Source organism: Python bivittatus, unplaced genomic scaffold (assembly GCF_059951505.1).
Source record: "Python bivittatus isolate LINGU-HERP-01145 unplaced genomic scaffold, Pbiv_v1 ctg000040_np1212, whole genome shotgun sequence".
NCBI lineage: Eukaryota > Metazoa > Chordata > Lepidosauria > Squamata > Pythonidae > Python > Python bivittatus.
Window position 1 is genome coordinate 3,702,288 of NW_028277032.1, and position 18,059 is coordinate 3,720,346.

General features: G+C 51.5%; 1 protein-coding gene across 1 annotated transcript in view; it reads left to right on the forward strand.

The window, feature by feature from the left end:
* Positions 1-18,059, forward strand: part of BMP8A (bone morphogenetic protein 8a) — a 19,832-nt gene continuing 1,773 nt past the window's right edge. The window contains exons 1-5 of the mRNA XM_088153986.1: positions 1-370; positions 12,248-12,440; positions 13,285-13,433; positions 15,378-15,575; positions 16,769-16,848. Of these exons, the coding sequence (XP_088010112.1) occupies positions 1-370; positions 12,248-12,440; positions 13,285-13,433; positions 15,378-15,575; positions 16,769-16,848 (990 nt within the window). The remainder of the gene's footprint in view (positions 371-12,247; positions 12,441-13,284; positions 13,434-15,377; positions 15,576-16,768; positions 16,849-18,059) is intronic.

Here is an 18,059-nt window from a genome sequence, read left to right on the forward strand (position 1 = left end):
ATGCGGCTCTCGTCGGGCCCGGTGGCGGCGGCGCCGCTGCTGCTGATCGCCGCGCTGCTGCCGGCGGCGGACCCCCGCGCCCACCCGCCGCCGCCCCGCGGCGCCCCCGCCCGCCGCCGCCCGCCCGCGCCGCCGCCCGCCCCGCGACGGCTGAGCGGGCGCGAGCTGCAGCGCGAGGTCCTGGCGCTCCTGGGCTTGCCCGGCGGACCCCGCAGGACGCGCCCGCGCCGCCCCGCCGCCGCGCCGCAGTTCATGCTGGGCCTCTACCGCGCCCTGGCCCGCCAGGACGACGCCGACGGCGCCGGGGGCAGCCTCGCGCCCGCCGGGGCCGCCGACGGCGCGGACACGGTCATGAGCTTCGTCAACCTGGGTGAGTCCCGTCGGGCGAGGCGGGCGAGCGCCGGGCGGCTCCGGTCCGGGCGGCGGGGTTGGGGCGACCGGCTGTCCCGCCCGGGCGGCTGGTCAGACGAGGGTGGGCGGGCGGCGGCCGCGCTCTTCGGACGGAGCGCCCGGGGCCTCCCCCTGCCCGCCCGCCGTCCCGGGCCTCGGCTTCCGGAGGCGAGGGGAGAGGGGAAAGCGCTCCCCAGCCTGGGGCGCGCGCCCCTTCTACGGGCTCGGCCCGCCCCTCCCTGCCGGGGGAGGTCCGGGAGCAGGGCAGGTGCAGCCCCCGGAGGCAGCCGGGCCCGTGCGGGGCGCCTGCGGGGCGCGCGGTCGCCCGTCGCAGCCCCTCGATGGGGGCCGGCGGCGGAGCGCGAGCGGCTCGGCCCTCGCCCCTCGGGAGCTGCCGGGTCAGCGGCGGCGCTGGTGGGTCTCGGCCTCGGGGCGCTGCGGGCCCCAGCCTTCGTCTGCGTGGCCCGTCCTGGCTTTCGATTTGGTGGGACGTGTTGGGCAAACACGGCACCGGTGTTCGGTTAACCTGGGTTTAGCCCACTGCATGAACCCAGGTGAAGAGTAGCGGCTGCTCAGGGGAGGTGGAGGGCGGCCGCGGCCTGCGGCAGAAAGCCCGGCGCGTCTGGGAAGCGGCACCCCGCCCTCAAGGGGACCCCGGTGCTCAGCCCCCGAAAGGCGCCTGCGTGCAGTGCGCAGGGGTGAATGTCGTTAAGTGTGCAAATGCGTGTGCATCTGAGGGGGATCTGTCCTTGAATGGCTCTGGGTGGACTTGCTCTGAAGACGGTGGAGGGGCGCGTCTTTCCCACACGCGCCAGTTGGCTGCCATGCCCGTTGTGAGCAAGGGGCAAAGCCGGATTTAGGCAAGGTCAGGTCGGCCCCGGAGGGGCTCCTGTGTGGCCCTTCAGAGGCACTGAGGAAGCAGCTTGGACCCGCTCCGGCACAGGGCGGTCCCTCAGCCACCTTTGCCAGGCGCTGCCTCTGGGAGCCTCGCGCGGGGCACCTCTGCCCTGCAACTGGGCAGTGGCTGCCCCAAAGCCAGGAGAAGGAGGGCTCCCTGCTGTCCACCGTTGCGGGGCTCCACCAGCCAGCGAGAGCCGGCACAGGGGGGCAGTGAAGGGTTAGGCCGTGGAGCAGGTGGGGTTCCTCCACCCCCCACCCCCCCACCCCCGCCGTATGCCCAGCAGGTGTAAGGAGCCACCTTGGATGACTCTGGCTGACATTCAAGGCCGTAAGCAACGAGGGGGCGGAATCCGGTTGAGCCTGTTCCTACCCTGCTGAACTGCTGATTTACTGAAACTCATCTGGGCGATCCGGGAAGCAGCTGTTCCCTTGCCAGCACCCTTTCTTGGACTGGGTTGCACTTTCCAGCTGGTCCCCTCTGGCAGTGGGTAACCCTCCCCTCCCCCTTGAACTGGGTTCAGCCTGATGAGAAGGGGTCTGAGGAGCGGGAGGTTTGGAGAATGGCTGCTGGGGGGTGGAAGCAGACCCCTGAGTCCTTGCAGGGCAGGGGGTGTCTGTCCAGGGCACAAATGGCACCCTGGCTGGGCAACGGAAGGGCACTTCCCCTCCTGCAGCCCGTTTTCAGAAAGGCTGCCAGGTTCCCAGAGCATCTCTGGGAAGTTAATGAAAGCAGGGGGCCTAATTAGCCTCGATGCCCACGTGCCTTGGCAGTGCCAAGAAGGAGCCTGGGCAGGAGGTGTGGCGCTGGTGGGGACACTCTGGGCTGTCTCCAGAAGCAAGACTGGGGAGGGGGCCACGATGGCCATCCCCTGCTATATAGAGTGATGCCCCTGCCCTGCCACAGGGGAAGTGCCCTCCTGGCCTGTCCGGACTGCTGGTCTGGCTGGCTCCGGCCTAGCCAATCGTGGGGTAGTTGCCATTTCGATGGTGCCGGGTCTTCGGGCAGCAGAGGCTGGAGCAAGCAAGCCTCTCCTCCAGAGCCCCAGAGCTTCAGGGCTGCGTTGCCTCCAGCCTGAGGGCAGGTTGATTCTCCTCAGGGCACCACCGGGCACAGGGCCTTTGCCCTCCGCTGGGAAGGAACAGCTCAGTTGATGGAGGAATAGGATGCCCGTAAGGTTGACATACAGCCCGCCCTGGCAACGTCCCCAGCCTTTGCTTTGGTGGCAGTAGGGCTTGCTGGGTGAAGATGGCTGGATGATGAAGCGTGGCTGTCTCAGTAAAAGTACTGCTGGGTTGGGGGGAGGTCTTGAACAACCCAGATTTTTCATAAGTCCAATTTCTTCCCCAAACTCAGCATCTGATCTGAAAAAAAGTAAGCCGTCTCTGTCCTTGCATGAAGCCTGTGCTGTGTAAAAGACGCATCCTGGTTCACTTCTTCCCAGTCTCAAATTGCTGGTCCAGCCATGGTGGGATGAGAGAAGTTAATTCAGCTGGCCAGAAGTCCTCAAAGTCCTTTCTCAGAATATTTGCGTGGCTCCTAAACAACAATATTTTTCCTTTGGGGGCAGAATAAAGCAACCCTTCCAACAATAGCGGGAAAAGGCCAAACCCTTGGTGAGATTGCTTCCAGATTCATTGCTACCATGGACCGATCTTCTGAAATCAGATGTTTGCTAAAGTCCAACCTACATTGTCCCGTGCTCCAGAGTGTCAATTTATTTCTTTTAGAATTATTTGTGTTTGTTTACTTATTTCATTCATTGATATGCTGCTTCCTCCTAGTTAGTGAAGCTTTCTCTTTTAATGATTTAGAAGTTATAATTCACCATCGGCTGTAATGGAATATTAGGGAAGAAATGCTTTATGATATTTGATTAAATTATGAAAGTGACATTTGCAGAAATAAACATCTTACGAATTTTGCATTAGTTAAAAAAGAAGTCTTCCCCCATTTATGGCATTGGAATGAAAAATTATTTTTTTCTGGAGGAAAACCAAAGCTTTCTCAAAGTAAAACAAACCACCCCCCACCCCCAACTGGATTCTGGTGTGTTTCTCCATCTGCAACAGCTGTGCTAACTGTTAATGTACGTTGCTGTACATTATTACATGTGTGTTACATGTTATATGTGACATCCCAACAGGGAAACATTGGAAGGGCTCTTGCATCAGAGAAACGCTGAGAACATCATAAATTTAGGACGCCGGTCGGCGGAAATGGCAGCTGCATCGCGCTGCCCCGTCTTGGCCACAAGGGTTGCAGAAACTTAATGCCAAGAGGAAACTGAGGTTGTCTTCTGGGAGTAACTTTCTGTCCATGGAAGATATTTTTGGGAAATGCAGAAAGCTCGGAGCCACCCAGTTTAATAGCTTGCTTATGTCCTCGGGATGGTCAGCTGGGCCTTCTGGGAGCGAGCTGGCTTGACTCTTAGCCACCTCGCTGTCTTCAGGGAGAGCCCCTGGAATGTCTCCTGTGGAAGATACTCCTGTGTTGCAGTTGCCCCCAAAGGGGTGCTCAGCAGGGGCGGCTTCAACCGCCCTCCCCCTGCAAAATCATCAGATCTCTGCAAGGGACCTCCTGCCTGGTTCAGCTGGGCTGCCCAGGTCCAAAAGGCTGGTGCTCCTGGCAGAGATGTGAAGATTTTCCTGGCCTCCAGGAAGCTGCAGTCTAATTCCCCTGAGGGTCTGTAAGCATTCAGCCTTCAATCGAGCTCCTGCCCAGCACTTCACCGTCCCACCCCACAACCACCCCCAGCAGCCTGGGAGGACCTCTCCTTCGCCCTGGTCTCTGGAGCTCCGTCTGCCATGTTGAAGCATGTGCAAAAGTACGTGTATCTGCAAGGTGCAGAGAAAGGTCCATTTGGATCCTCCAGTGGTTGGTCCCCAACATCTGGCTTTTGGGGGGCTGCATTTGTCCACTCTGAGATTAGATTCTCTTCCCTCTTTTGGCCGTTGACGGTGCTCTCTTTCTCACCGTGCCATCAGAGAGCGTCATTGCTCGGCACAGTGAGGGAGGCCTCCGCCAGGTTCTCTCGCCCTCTTCTCCTGCTGCAGGCTCTCCCTCACAGGTAGGGCTTCAGATAAAGGGGCAAAACCTGCCCCTCCCTCCAGCACTTCTCTTGGCTGCAGTCAAGGGAGCTGGAGCTGCTGGGACGTCGCTGGGGGTGGGACGGTGCCTTGCATCAGAACTGCTGCTTTCTTTCCCCTCGAGCAAGCGATCCAGCGAGAGCCAGGTGGGCTCGGCGGAGGGCGGACGCCTGCAGCCCACGGAGCAAAGGAGAGCCAAGGACGGGGGTGGGGTGGGGTGGGGTGGGAGGATTGTCTCCCCACCTGAGGGACAGCTTTCCCTGGCCCTTCACATGCAGGTCCTGCAGAAGGCTCTTCCCAGGGTGGATGTGCCAGCCGCAGAATGTCTTTGGTGCCAAGCCTAGAGGAAGCGGTTCTGGGCCTGCCAAGCCAGCTTGTTCATTTCTGGGATTTTAACAGCTCCCGTGTAGAAGATCCGGTGGGGAGCAGCGGCCAAACTGGGTGGGTGCTGCCAGGCCATACTGGGTCAGACACAAGAAGAAAGTGGAAGCGGTTCTGGGTGCAGTGTTTTCATAATCCCAGCTTCTGTCTTTTCCCATTAAAAATCAAGGTTCTAGCTTTGTGATTGTGAAGATTTGCATGGAGAGGTTTCAGAAACTTGAGAGGTCACTGAGTAAGGGTTGCAGTGTCCCCTTAGCAGAGTAGAAAAATTCTTGGCTTTGCTGGCATGTAGAGTAAGTCAAGGAGTTGTGCTTTATTTGCAGAACGGGTGCAGAATCTCCTCCCGAGCACCCTTCTAGCAAACCAGCAAGGAAGCCTCTGGAATAATTTCAGGGGATGCAGTTCTTCTGGCACCCTCTTGGCTTGGCATCATTCATCTGGGGGTGGGGGGCAACCCTCTACACTTGCCTGCTGCCTGGTGAGAGGCTATGGGGCAGCCCCCACCTTCTTTGTGTCGTTGAGATTTACTTCTAGGATGCAGAAGCAGTGAAAGTGGCATGTAAAGAGCTTATCTGAGATTTTGCAGGCTTAAGGCCTCCTCCACTCTGCTCTCCCTTCCAGACAAAGGTTGTGTTAGAATCTCTTTTGGCTTGGTTTCTGCTAGATAGAATTCTTTCTGCACCTCATTCCGATTATTTTAAGTCTCCCAATTCTTTATGTGGTTCAGCATTTCCTTTTAATTTAGCATCTCAAAAAGGCACATGGCGCTCTCCAAGGCAGCTGGGACTACTCTAATTGCAGTAGAGGTGTAATTTACAGAATAAAATAGTACACACACACACACACACACACACACGGGAGCAAGGGGGGGCACACAGCTAAAAATATAATGAAACTGGCAGAGACATAAAATGCATCCTGTATGGATCTGCAGAGATTTTTTTGGCATGCAGATTAGAAAGCATACAGAGTAGTAGAATAAGCAAAAATAAAGAAGGATTATTCTGTTAACCACTGATAAAATTATGAACATATATACTAAATATGTGCACTGATCACAGGATTCTTGGATCCACTCAGTGCTTTGGAAAACGATTGATTGATTGATTGATTGATTGATTGATTGATTGATTCTGCCATTTCTGGGCCACCCACTGACCTGTGACTCTGGGTGGTGTACAAGGATTAAAACAAAGAACCAATACATTAAAGGCCCAAACAAAAGAGGGTCCTTCCAGGGGAAAAACATGGAGTGAATTTGCTGGCAAACTGCCAGTCAATGGAGGCATGATTTCTTGGCGATAAGAAAGCAAAATAAAAGTGGCTGTGCAAAGCATAGGATAGACTTTATACAGCTAAGTCAGACTGTTTAAAAACTTGCACAGTCCTCCCACATCTGCAGTCAATGTCAACATCTGCGAACCCCGAAGTCAAGAAAGGACACATGCGCCCTCTGACCGGCTGCCCTGCTTTGTGGAAAACCTTTCCCTCTGCTCATGTTTTCCATCAGATTTTGGAGTTGTCCACTCGGAATATTGAATTGCTCAGCCAGAGTCAGAACTGCTTCAGAAAGCAGTAAGTCCCAAGAGAAGCCTTTGCTCCTTGTGTGGGAAGGCGCAACGTAGATCATCAGTTGTGCCAAGCATCTTTCATCTGTGCTAAAGAAAGGGATTTAATTTGGGATCCTCCACGGGGGGGGGGGGGAGGGAGGATCCCAAATTAAATCCCTTTCTTTAGCACAGATGAAAGATGCTTGGCACAATTAGTCCAAGTTCAGCCCACGGACTTCAGCAGAAGAGTCGCTGGGCATCTTCGCACTCTTCCCCTGCCATCGGTTCAGCTTCAGCCTTCTCAAATTCGACTCTTACCGGGGCCGATTGCCACAGGCTGCTCCAGAGCTCAGCTTTCTACTTTGAGGTCTGGGCAACAACTGGGCAGAGAACAGATGCATTTGACCTGAGGAGGAACAAAGCGTGACTTTGGCCATGCGCTGGATCAGGCTGGGCTCTTTTAAGATTATGGGAACTTTCAGGTGTCACCAAATTTTACAGAAGGCAGAACAGATGGTGCTGTGGTTCTTCAAGAGCACAATGGCTTTTATTTTTGTAGTAATAATTAGGCTTAATTAGGTGGATTCTAATCTCCAAGTTTAATAGGCTCTTAATTATATCAGTTGTTGCAGAGTAGATGTAAACACACTAAAGTAACAGAGCTCCTGCCCATTTGTTCTCTCTCTTCCTCCCTCCCCTTTCCAAAATGTGCAAACAGGGCATGAATGAAGGGTCTGTCTCAGGAATAGCCCTGTGTTTTCCAGAGGGAAAGCATTAATTCCAACAGTTTGGATTTAAATTTCATCTGAAAAACAAACATTGACCCTTTCATCCTCATCCAAGAAGAGACCCTTGAGCCAGTCTTCGCTTTCCTTAAAAGTTCTAATTAGATTTATCTTTTTAAGCATTCAGAAATACTTTGTGCATCATGAAGGCATTTAACAAATGTTTATTTTTTCAGTACATCATAGAAAATGCCGCCTGGGGCAGAGGGTGTAAGTCATGGTGCCAAAAAGGATCATATCTCTTAAACATAAACTATGAAAGATTCCTTTCTTGGACGCTCCTGGTTCCTGAGGGCACCCTGTCCCATGCTGAACCAAGCGTGTGCTGTGGGGGGGCTCTTAAATGCAAAGAGGAGGTTCCCACTTCCACCCTTCCCACTGGGCAGCATCTATTTTGGGTGCAGCGGGTCTGTTGGTCAGGGAAAAGTTGAGGACCAAGTGGTCCTCCTCCAGCTGCAGCTCCCTGAAGACCCAAGCAGACGGCCTACAAGGGGTTCCTCAGGATTTATCAAGGCGGTGCACTTTCATCCCCTCTTCCAGACAATTTTGGTGTCCCAGAGCAGCTCCCCTCCCCTGAATGAAGAGGCTGGGCCTTTCCTCGGCTCTGCAGACTCAAAGGTGAGGCAGCAAGAGCAGTTGGGGGGTCAGTTCTTCAAGGTCCAAAGAAAATGATGACCACCAACAGAAGGTGAAGCTATTCAGGCCCAACAGATCTTTCCTTTCGGGAAGGAATGAGTCCAGCATTGTGAGGCAGCTGTCTTCTCAGGAGGCAACACAAGCCCTGCCCCAGTTGCAGCCCCATCATGTCCTGACAACGATGGTTGCCCTCCTCGGCTGCACAAGCATTGTCCTTGTCTCATCCCTTGCTCATTGAATGAGGCAGTCTTAAATTGTTGCTAAGTGAACTGGAATGAAATAGTCTTTTCCCTCTTAAGCAAACAGTGTCTATGAAATCTATGATGGTCTGACAGGCATTATCTTGGAGGGGAGGTCAAGTGACCTGTTGGGGGTGTTTGTGGAGGACTGGACCCCCCGTCCCTCTGGTTCCCAGCTCTCTTCTGCCTCTTCCACAAGTGCTTTGCTTCCTGGCTTCCTTTCATACCTGTCATACCTTTCCTCACTACCAGTTTTTGAAAGCAGCTTCTCCAGTTGCTTCCAGCAAGGGAGAGGAGAGCCAAACTCTATACAATTACAAATTAACCATACTCCAAAATGGCATCAAGGGAACTTTACTTTTAAACGCGGCAGCCTTACTTTTCCTTGTTGCAGTCTGGAGAAAAGAATGGTGAAGGGGGCTTTGGGGGCTCGTAGAATCCTTGGGTTGGAAGGGACCTTGGAGGTCTTCTAGTCCAACCCCCTGCCCAAGGCAGGAGCCCTCATACCATCTCGGACAAACACTTGTCCAATCTTAGGTTGGTTTGGTTCTCTCCTCTCCCTTGGCTTCAGCCTGTTCAAGGGAATAAGAGAGAGCGATGGGCTTGTGTCTTAATGCAGAGCCCTCACAGGAAGATCCAGCAACCATAATACGCAAATGTTTCCTAAATCAGCATGATTACGTCCAGCAGGAGGAGTAACCCAAGCAAGTGGCTGCCCACTTTAAGGACCAGTCTGGAGGGCCTTTCCAGTTGGGGATGGTCTTTCCATCTTGTCCTGGAGAAATGTGTACAGAGACAAGTTGTGATCTCCCTGCGGTCAACCAGGGTGAGCCATTTCTTAGAAAAATGCATCCTGTCCCCTTTCATTAGCAAATGCCTCAAAGCAATCCCATTGAAGTCCTGTAATCCCACAAGCAGGGCGTGGAAGGAAAGGAGCATGTGGGCTTGGTTTGGGATTTTTCTCCATTGCTCTCTGCTGCAGATGAGCTTCTTTGACCAATCCCAGTGTGAATGATGCTTTCTCTCCACAGGTCCCTCATTGGTTCTGTCCTGCAGTAACTCTGCGCAGAGGCAGGTAGTTTGGAGCAATGCAGCAGGAGCATCTTTGAAGTTCTTGCCCTGAAACTATGGGTGGAGTAAAATAGTGGGAACATGGGTTGGGGCTGTGGAGGAAGCAAGTTCTGACTTGTGCTATCTTAGAAACAAACACATTTGTTCAGGCACCAGCTTTGCATTCACAGGCATGGAGAGTCTCTGACTTAGTGTGTTTAAGCACTGCAGAACAGATCACAAGCTGCCTTCCAGTAGAACATGAGCCGTTCTGCTTTGTTTGAGAAGCAAACCAACCAACTTCTAGACAAAACAGTACTTGTGGTGCAGAAAACTCTCCCCTGTTTTTTCTATCAGTTCTTAATTCAGTTTGGTGAAAGGAATTTGGTTTTGAAATTTTGTCCAGAGGAGGAAAAGAGAATTGGGATAAATGTTCATGGGTGGGGTGGGGTATGTGTGTGTTCCCTGTCGTTCATTGTACAATCGCTCAGTGGTCTGCAGCCTCCCTGGCTTCTCTCACTTCTAAGGGAAGACCTTTTCAGAGTGGGCGGCCAGGGAGGCTGCAGTAGGAGGAGAAAAGATGTCAGAAAGCACCATCAACCACAGAAGCCTCCCACACCCCCTGCAATAGTAACGTTGGCTCCAAAGAGAAATTCAGAAGAAATTGACAAGCATCCTGAACATGTGGTAGAAAAACAGGAGAATCTCTTCTAGGAGAGGAAAGCTTGAGAAATTGCTAAATGAATTTTGCATAATATTACAAAATATGAAATAGATGTATTTATTATGTATCTCTTGACTATTTAAGTCTGTTACTGGGTGGGTTTTTCATCCACTATATGGGCTAAGTAGCCTACCTGTCCTGGGTTATTTGTATTATCATGACACAGTGCAAGGTGAATAGTTTAGCTTTAGGGATTTGTTACTATCCATTGCTTTCCCAGAGTCTTAATCGCTCTCATTCCTTGCCTTCCTCCAAAACGTATGTCCATCAGCAGCTCAGAGAGGGCCTGCGTCTCAGAAAGACAACCCTGGTCTGCCAAAGATTTAGAGAGGACTAAGTCTAAGGTGCACCGAGACCCTTTGTTAATAGTTAAAGCTTTTGCTAAGTATGGCTGAAAAAAAGACCACGAGGCTTAGGGTCTGTATGTCTGCAAGTGAACTCTCCTAAGCAGAGATTTTTTTTTCAAATATGGAAAATGGAAGGAACCACAAACAGTTCAACCCCACTGAAATTGTTCCTGCTCTGCTTCGCTCAGCTGGGGAAGGAAGCATTCCTTCGCAAACCTCAGCCCCCCGTCAGCTCCTCCTGGCAGCTGGCATGACACGATGCATGGGGGAGTTGGCCCTCTTCGCAGGAATGAAAAAGAGGAAAAGAGGGAGTTGGAGAGGCGAAAGCAGCTTCCCTCCCAAGCCACAGCCGGGCCTTGGCTCCGCGGCCCGACTGGCTGGGTCCGAGAGGCTGGACATCTGCGGCAGCTCAGCTCAGCTCAGCTCAGCTCAGCTCAGACCACCAGGCCTCTGGGACCGCGGCTCCCAGTTCCTGAAGCCTCTCGTGCTCCTTTCGCCTTTCCTTCCAGTCGCCGGCCAGAGCACAGTTTGCCTGGGGGCACCACCTCCTGGACGGAAGCCCCGAACTGGGATCAGATCTCCCCTGAAGGGCCAGTGGGAACACCGGGGGCCTTCCTTGAGGAGCCTGGGAGGTGGCCCTTGCCATCCCGTGGCCATTCCTTTCCCCAGAAAGGCCTTGACGTGCTGGAATAAGAATACCGTTGAAACTGGGATGGGGGATCTTCCTGCGGGGTTCGGTTCAGCTGGAACGTGTAAATTCATTTACTTGCTTTTTCTTGTAAGTGGTTATATTTGCTGCTGGCCACCAGCAGCCCTGCGCAGCTGGTTTTGTCCTTGTGCTGGGACTCCTCAGGCACAGGACTGGACCTGAAACAGGGTCCGCGCTGAGCCCTTTCCCAGGCCTTGCGCTCGAGGACCGTAGGTAGCCGCGGATTTAGCTTTAGAGCTGTTTTTGGCCTGGCTGTCAGTAGTTTATAACAGGAAGAGAAGTCTATGGAGTCCTTGGGGTTCTCTGAGCGTGGTTCTTTTCTTGCAAACGCTTCATTACCCGGCCAGGGCTGAAGATGCGACCTAGCCGGGTAATGAAAGGTTTGCAAGAAAAGAACCACGCTCAGAGAACCCCAAGGACTCCACAGTTCAACCCTGAGCCACACATATTCACCTCCAGAGAAATCTATGGATGCTGTGGAGACACACCTTCCTTTTTCTTGTTGTTGCTGTGGTTGTGGATTTACACCCTCAGACTAAGGAGCTTATTGTGAATTTTGTCCAGGCCTCATATTAGAGCCTCCTCCCCTCCCCCCACCACCGCTTTTTCTTGTTATTTATTTTATTTACTTATTATTTATCATTAAACTTGTATGCCACCCATCTCCCCCCAACGGGTGACTCCGGGCGGCTCTGCATTTGCCAGTGACCCGCTTCACCCTTGCGTTGGGCCTCAACAGGCATCCGTAGCTCCCTCTATGAGATCTTACATGCGCCTTTTCCCTTTCCTGAAATTCCAACTGTAAGCTTCTTGGAACGGGACCTCGCTTTTGCTGATGTTGCTCCTGTCACCTGCACCTAGGAAAATCCATCCATTCAGTCAGTACTTGAGCTTAGGGGTTCTTTCACTGTAGGGGTTCGTTTAACAGAGATGCCGTTTTTTTCTTACTCTGTAAGATCGGCTTTACAGAGATGTTACCTTTGCCTTGCAGTTGTGTTTTCCACCCAAATTATAATATGTAATAGAATCCTAGTTTTAGAAATGTTTGATTCAGTAGCCTACAACTGCGTTGGCCTTTTTTGCAACCACATCACCCTGCTATCTCATATTCCGTTTGCAATCAACTACTCTTCTGAGATGGTTTTTACAAGTAGCTAGATATCACTATTTTAGTCTTCTTGTTGATCTGTTTGTCACACCTATTGAATAAACATAATTTGTCCAACTCACTGTACTTTCTCTTAGCCATCCAAATGCATTTTGAACTGTTGCATTGCTTTTAATGAACCGTTATTATTAGTTAAATTTTTATTACCACTTTAATGAGTTGGCTTTTTAAATAATTTGTCAATCTCTACTTTGAGAACTTATTTGACAGCAGAGGATGTAAGCAATGGATGCCCAAATAAACGCCTATGCTTTTTTGTCTTTGATGTCAACTCTCTGCAGTTGAACTGGACAGAGATATCTTCCAGCAGAAGCCTTACTGGAAAGAATTCAGGTTCGACTTAACACAGATCCCCACTGGGGAGACCGTAATGGCAGCAGAATTCCGAATTTACAAGATGAAAAGTTTCGGTTGCCATGTTAATAAGACCCTTCATATCAGTGTGTACGAGATCGTTCAAGAGCATCACAACAGGTACACGCAACCAGAACGTTTGCTTCAGATCTTAGCTTAAAATAAAATACTGGCTGGTGGCTCCAGCTACTGATTCTGTTATGAAACATTTCAGTTGCGTGGGAACCCATAGCTACCAGGGAGAACTCTTTCTCTTGCCAGCGAACGTTACGAAGGAGACTTTTCGATCGGCTGACTTTGCTTGTCTTGTCTCAGTAAGAAAGCTGTGGCAAAAGTACCCCTCGATACCAAGAGGACAGTCATTTGAAAACTGCAGATAAGAGCGATATGAGAAAGACGTGTTTTAATAAATGTCAAAAAGGTAGAAGTAAAGTGGCAGAGGTCAAAGAACTGCAACAAAAACTTGGAGGAATCCTCTATTTTTAGACATACGTATATTTTTTTTAGGTAGATGTTTTCAACTTTCCATTTTCAACCAGGGACGAGCACAAGGCCTTAGGCTGTAGGTCTTGAGAGCCGTTGCCTGGATCACCTGCTGATTTATATGTGCCCCTGGAAACTGGTGTGCCACACACCAGTCCTACAGCTGTGCCAATCCCGCCCAGACTCCTCCTGTGTCAAATGTGCTTTCTTGACATGCTTTCCATTAACAGAAGTCAGGAGTAGGGGAAGAGGAGAGCGGAAAGAGACTTGTCACTGGCCCACCTTTTGATAGGCTCAAGCCAGACAGCCCGTATCTCAGCCTGGAAGGGTGCCGTGAAAGGCCAGGGGCAGGGGGGCATTGAATCCATTCATTCTTTAAACCACCAAGTCAAAGCTCTCTGGGCAGTTTACAGTAATATCTGGCACATTTATTGCCTTCATTTCAACCAGTGGGGGTCAGATATACTTTCTGCTACTCCAGGGAATCAGAGCTGATGTTCTTAGATCTTCAGGAGCTTCTGGCCGGGATGGATGGATGGCTGGTCTTCGATGTCACAGCTGCTAGTAACCACTGGCTGTTGAACCGCAAATACAATTTGGGTTTGAGACTTTATGTGGAGACGGAGGACGGTAAGGCTAATGTTACGCTTTTGTGCATTTCAGCTTTTCATAAATCCTGTTTGAAAGGAGGAGTTAAGTGTGTGGAATGGCAGATAGTAAGGAAGCAGCATCTTCGGTTCATATAAGGGAATGTACACTTTGTATTATGTGAGGATGTTCACCAAGAGCTACTTTTTCCCTAACGCTCCTTAATTCTGCTGAGGTTTTCTGCAATCAGCTAGGAACTGAATTTAAACAGAAGTTATTCAAGGCAGCTAAAACAGAACTGTATCATCTACCTGTCTGCCCCCATTGCCAAGATCCTTTGCCAGTGTTTAATCAGAAATAACTGTGTTCAGCAAGATCCTTGCCGCTTTAATTAGACGTTTCTTTTCTCCCGCTCTTTGTCAGTCACTGTTTTCAGGAACGCAAGATGTTACTACTGAAGTCACCTAGAGTCACTTATACAGTGAGATGGGCAGCATATAAATTTGATTAATAAAATAAAGTCCCATCCAATTAGTTAATTCTTGCTTTCTAGGGACAGTTATTAGCATCTTTTCATTTTTTAAATTTTAGGTTTGCAATCTTTGTGGAGACCATCAACTGACCAGTCAGTAATGTCAAAAAAGAAAGTAGTTTCTGGGAAGGTGGTAGGAATTTTTGATTTCTTAGGCTCAACATTAAAAAAAGATGGACAGTATGCTGGAGACGTAAAGAAGATAATTCTAGAGGAGTTAAATATGGTAAGGTCATATGAGAGCAAGGATAAAACTAATGAAATAATGGTCTGTTCAGTAGCACTGTACAGCTGTGAATGCTAGTCGCTGAGAACAAGTGAGCGTATTTGGAGATGGTATCCAACCTTATACAGCAGGCCTACATTACTCAGGCAACGGCTGAGTAATGTTATAAGATGCTGTAAGTGATTAGTGGAGAAATGGCCCATGAGTACCACAGACTGCAAGAGTTAGCCCTGGACCAAATAAGGACAGGCTGCTCCTTCGAGGTGACGATCAGGAAGCAGAAACTTGCATCCTTTGGCCAAGGGACACAAGAGGATTGTGGGCCAGAAAAAGTCGGTCGGCCTGGCAAGAGGGAGGGAAGAAGGCGATGGGGGACCCTGTGCCAGGCGGAGGGACTGGATCCAGGAGGTCACTTAAGGGTGAGCTGCCGAGTCCCACCTGGGCAGATTGAGATGAGAAGCCTTTAGCCGGGCGGTTGTCTCAAAGGCAGCTGACTAACTAACGGAGAGGGTTCCTGGGAGCTTAAATGGGTAATTTAGATATTATGAAGGACAAAATGTTTGGTGCTAACATGGTAGAACGTAGCTTTAGTGTTAGCGGCGTGACTTGAGGGATGCAAGCTCCAGAGTCAGGTAGAATTCTTGTCTTAAATGCTTGGACAAAAGGAAGAAAAATGATATGCATCCATTGTCCTAACATTGTACAAAAGAAGCCACTGGTAGAACAGTAAATCTATTTATTAAGGATTTCATATCAAAGACATGTGTCGTGCATTGCATTTCTCTTTGAAAATCATGCCCACAGGATTGTTGGCAGTCCCACGGCATTTGAGGGCCCTGAACTGGGGACGGTCTCCTCAGGAAACCAAAACAAATTCTGACTCTCAGCCATAAGAATTCCTTTGCACAGTCATTTTTAGGGCTGACCTTCCCTTCTTTTGCGCTGAGCTACTACAGGGCTGCTTTCAGCCCGTCCGAGAGGCAGACGCGTCCTCTGCGCGGGAAGGAGCCCCCCCGTGACAGCTGCATCCTCCGCCCTGTGCTTCGGAGGAGAGTATCCAACCCCCCCCGCCCCCCCCAACTGCCACCAGGCGCTCCAGCACCCTGCTTGGGAGTCGTGGAGGCTTCTGGCCAGGCTGGCTGGGGGGCACGCGAGGGTCCCAAAACAAGGAGCTCCATCGCTAGTCCAGCTGGCAGCGTTTTCAGGGCTTGTTCCTTGGCTTTTGCAGGAGAGAGTGTGGACCCTGCGCTGGCCGGCCTCTTGGGTCGCCACGGACCACTTTCCAAGCAGCCCTTCGTGGTGACCTTTTTCCAGGAGAGTGAAAGCCAGGTCCGGCTCCCCCGCGCAGCCAAGCAGGCCAAGAAACGGCCCCAGCACAAAAGGACCCTCGGCTTCCCACACTCCAGCAGGCTCCCGGGGTTTTTTGGTAAGAAGCAGAAAGATGGGGAAACGGGCAGAGGCTTGGCATCTCGGCAGGCAGAGCTGCAGTGGGTATCCACGGGTGCGGTCAAAAACATCAAGATGGTGACCGTGACGGACCTGCTTTTATGCACAGCACACATCAAAAAAGGGGGCGCTTCAATCACACCGCTGTGGCCACCGTCTTGACGCTTTTGCCCACACCCTGGGACACCCCTGGAGCTGCCTCTGCCCACCCAAAGGAAGAGTGGGAAGCAAGGGTTTGAGAAGGACCTGGAGGCACGCAGAGCCCACATTCCCCTGATCGATCCTGGGACGGAGATCCAGAAAGAGCCTCTGCAGCCTGCAGCCCCATAGCCCTCCTGCACTGTGCTGCCCAGTTGAAATTCAGCAGCACACCTGCAGGTCTCAGCAGAATTGTGGGCCTCAAAACAGATACGATGCGCTACCCCAAATACATGGAAGATACACATGTTTTGCACCTTTAAGCTTCCCCAACCCTGAAGAAAGTTGAGAGCGGCATCTTCCCGGCATGCAGGTGGGCCAAGCTGTGCCCACCAGCAGTTCCCATCTCACCGCCCTCTAGCAGGAAGTGGCAGAGGGAAGGAGGGCAGCCTCCCCAACCTGGACTTGAATTCCCAGAACCCCCAGCCCCCTACCCTCCCCCAACCATCCTGGGAGCCTGAAAGGTTTAATAAAAACCAGTCACAGAACTAATACTGGCATCCAAAGGCCGGTGTCTCTCTATCTGCTCCACCCAGGACCCCCAAGGGGGTTGTCCTTTGTCGAGCTCCACGGCCAAGGGAGGACTCGAACCTGGGTTTCCCCAAAGTGCAGCCCTTAACGCAAGAGTGCCTTGGCTCTGGAGGTTTGCTTCATGGGAAAAAGAGCCAGAGGCAGGGAGGCGCCGCACTTGGGACCACGGCCTTTCCCACAGCCCTCGCCCAGCTTCCTCTCACGGAGCTGCTGCTAATGACTGGCAGGGAAACGCTGTGGGAGCCTCCCCTGCGGTGAAGGATGGCTGGGTGTCAGGGCCCTCTGGAGTGGGGCCGAGCAGGGGGAACGGGCTGTGGAAATGGGCTCCCCTTCCCAACACCGAGCGTCTCGAGATCCGCATGCAGCTCTCCATTGGGCTTCAGTTGCGGGACTCCGGGAGAGAAACAGCCTCCCCTTAACGCTCAGCTCTTCTTCCTTCCCCAGATGACGTCTCCGTTTCTGAGCACAGCCGGGTATGCAGAAGGCACGAGCTGAACGTCAAGTTTCAAGATTTTAATTGGCTGGTAACCACTTTTAACTGTGTCCCCAGAAATCATTAACTGTGGTGCCAGGCACCTCTGCCCATCCTGTCCCCCAGGCTCTGGCACATGTAGCCCAGAGGCTCTCATCTGGCTTACACAGAGTGAAGGTGGTAATGCCAGAGGTGGGCTCCCTGTAAAGTGTTCCAGGAAAATAAATCCAGGCTCCTGTTCTTCAGTCAAAGAGGAGAGTGCCTGTTGCAACTCTGCCTGATCTGTTCAGGTACAGCTTGTGCACAATCTTAAGGGTGAGCACCTTTTGGGAAGTGAAAGTGATGTGTGAATTCCTCCTCCAGAAAGCGTAGCTCTGGTATCAGATGATTCAGGAAATTGCATTTCAAGGAACTCATCCATTCATTCATTCCTAGAACAGGGAGCCCTTCAGACAGTCATGCCCTTGTCACCTCACGGCTTGACTACTGCAATACGCTTTATGTGGGGCTGTCCTTGAAGACCACCTGGAAGCTTCAACTGGTCCAGAATGCAGTGGCACAGGCAGTGACCCCTCTGCTTCACGAGCTGCACTGGTTGTCAGTTTGCTTCCAGGTGCGATTCAAGGTGCTGGTCGCCACCTGTAAAGCCCTGCATAGCATAGGGCCTGGTTACTTGAGGGACCACCTGTCTCCTATAGCATCTGCCCGGCCAGTTTGATCTAGCAGGCTTGGCGCGCACTCCAGGTTTCACTGATTAAGCCATGCCATCTGTCGGGCCCCAGAAGGGTGCCTTCTCTGGAGCAACACCTGCCTCTGGAATGAGGTTTCCCCCGAAATTCGAATGGCTCCCACCCTTCTGCTATTCTGAAGGGCCTTAAAGGCCTTTGGTGAGGACAACTGACGCCCCTGGTTTGTTTTCTTTGCCATCGTTGTTCTGTCTTGTGCTGTTTTTTTGTGTTTTTTATATTGACTTCTGTTGTTAAATGTTTTAACAGTTGTAAACTGCCCAGAGTCTCTGGGAGTTGGGCAGCATATAAATTTAATATATCATTATTATTATCATTATTATTCATTTCTATATCTATCTAATCATCTATCTCTATCTTCATTCACTTCTATCTATCATCTATCAGTGTTTCTCAATCTTGGCAACCTTAGAGATTCCCCATGCTGGCTGGGGAATTCTGGGAGCTGAAGTCCACACATCATAAAGTTGCCGAGATTGAGGAACCCTGATTTAAAAACAACTCACTTGGGAAACTC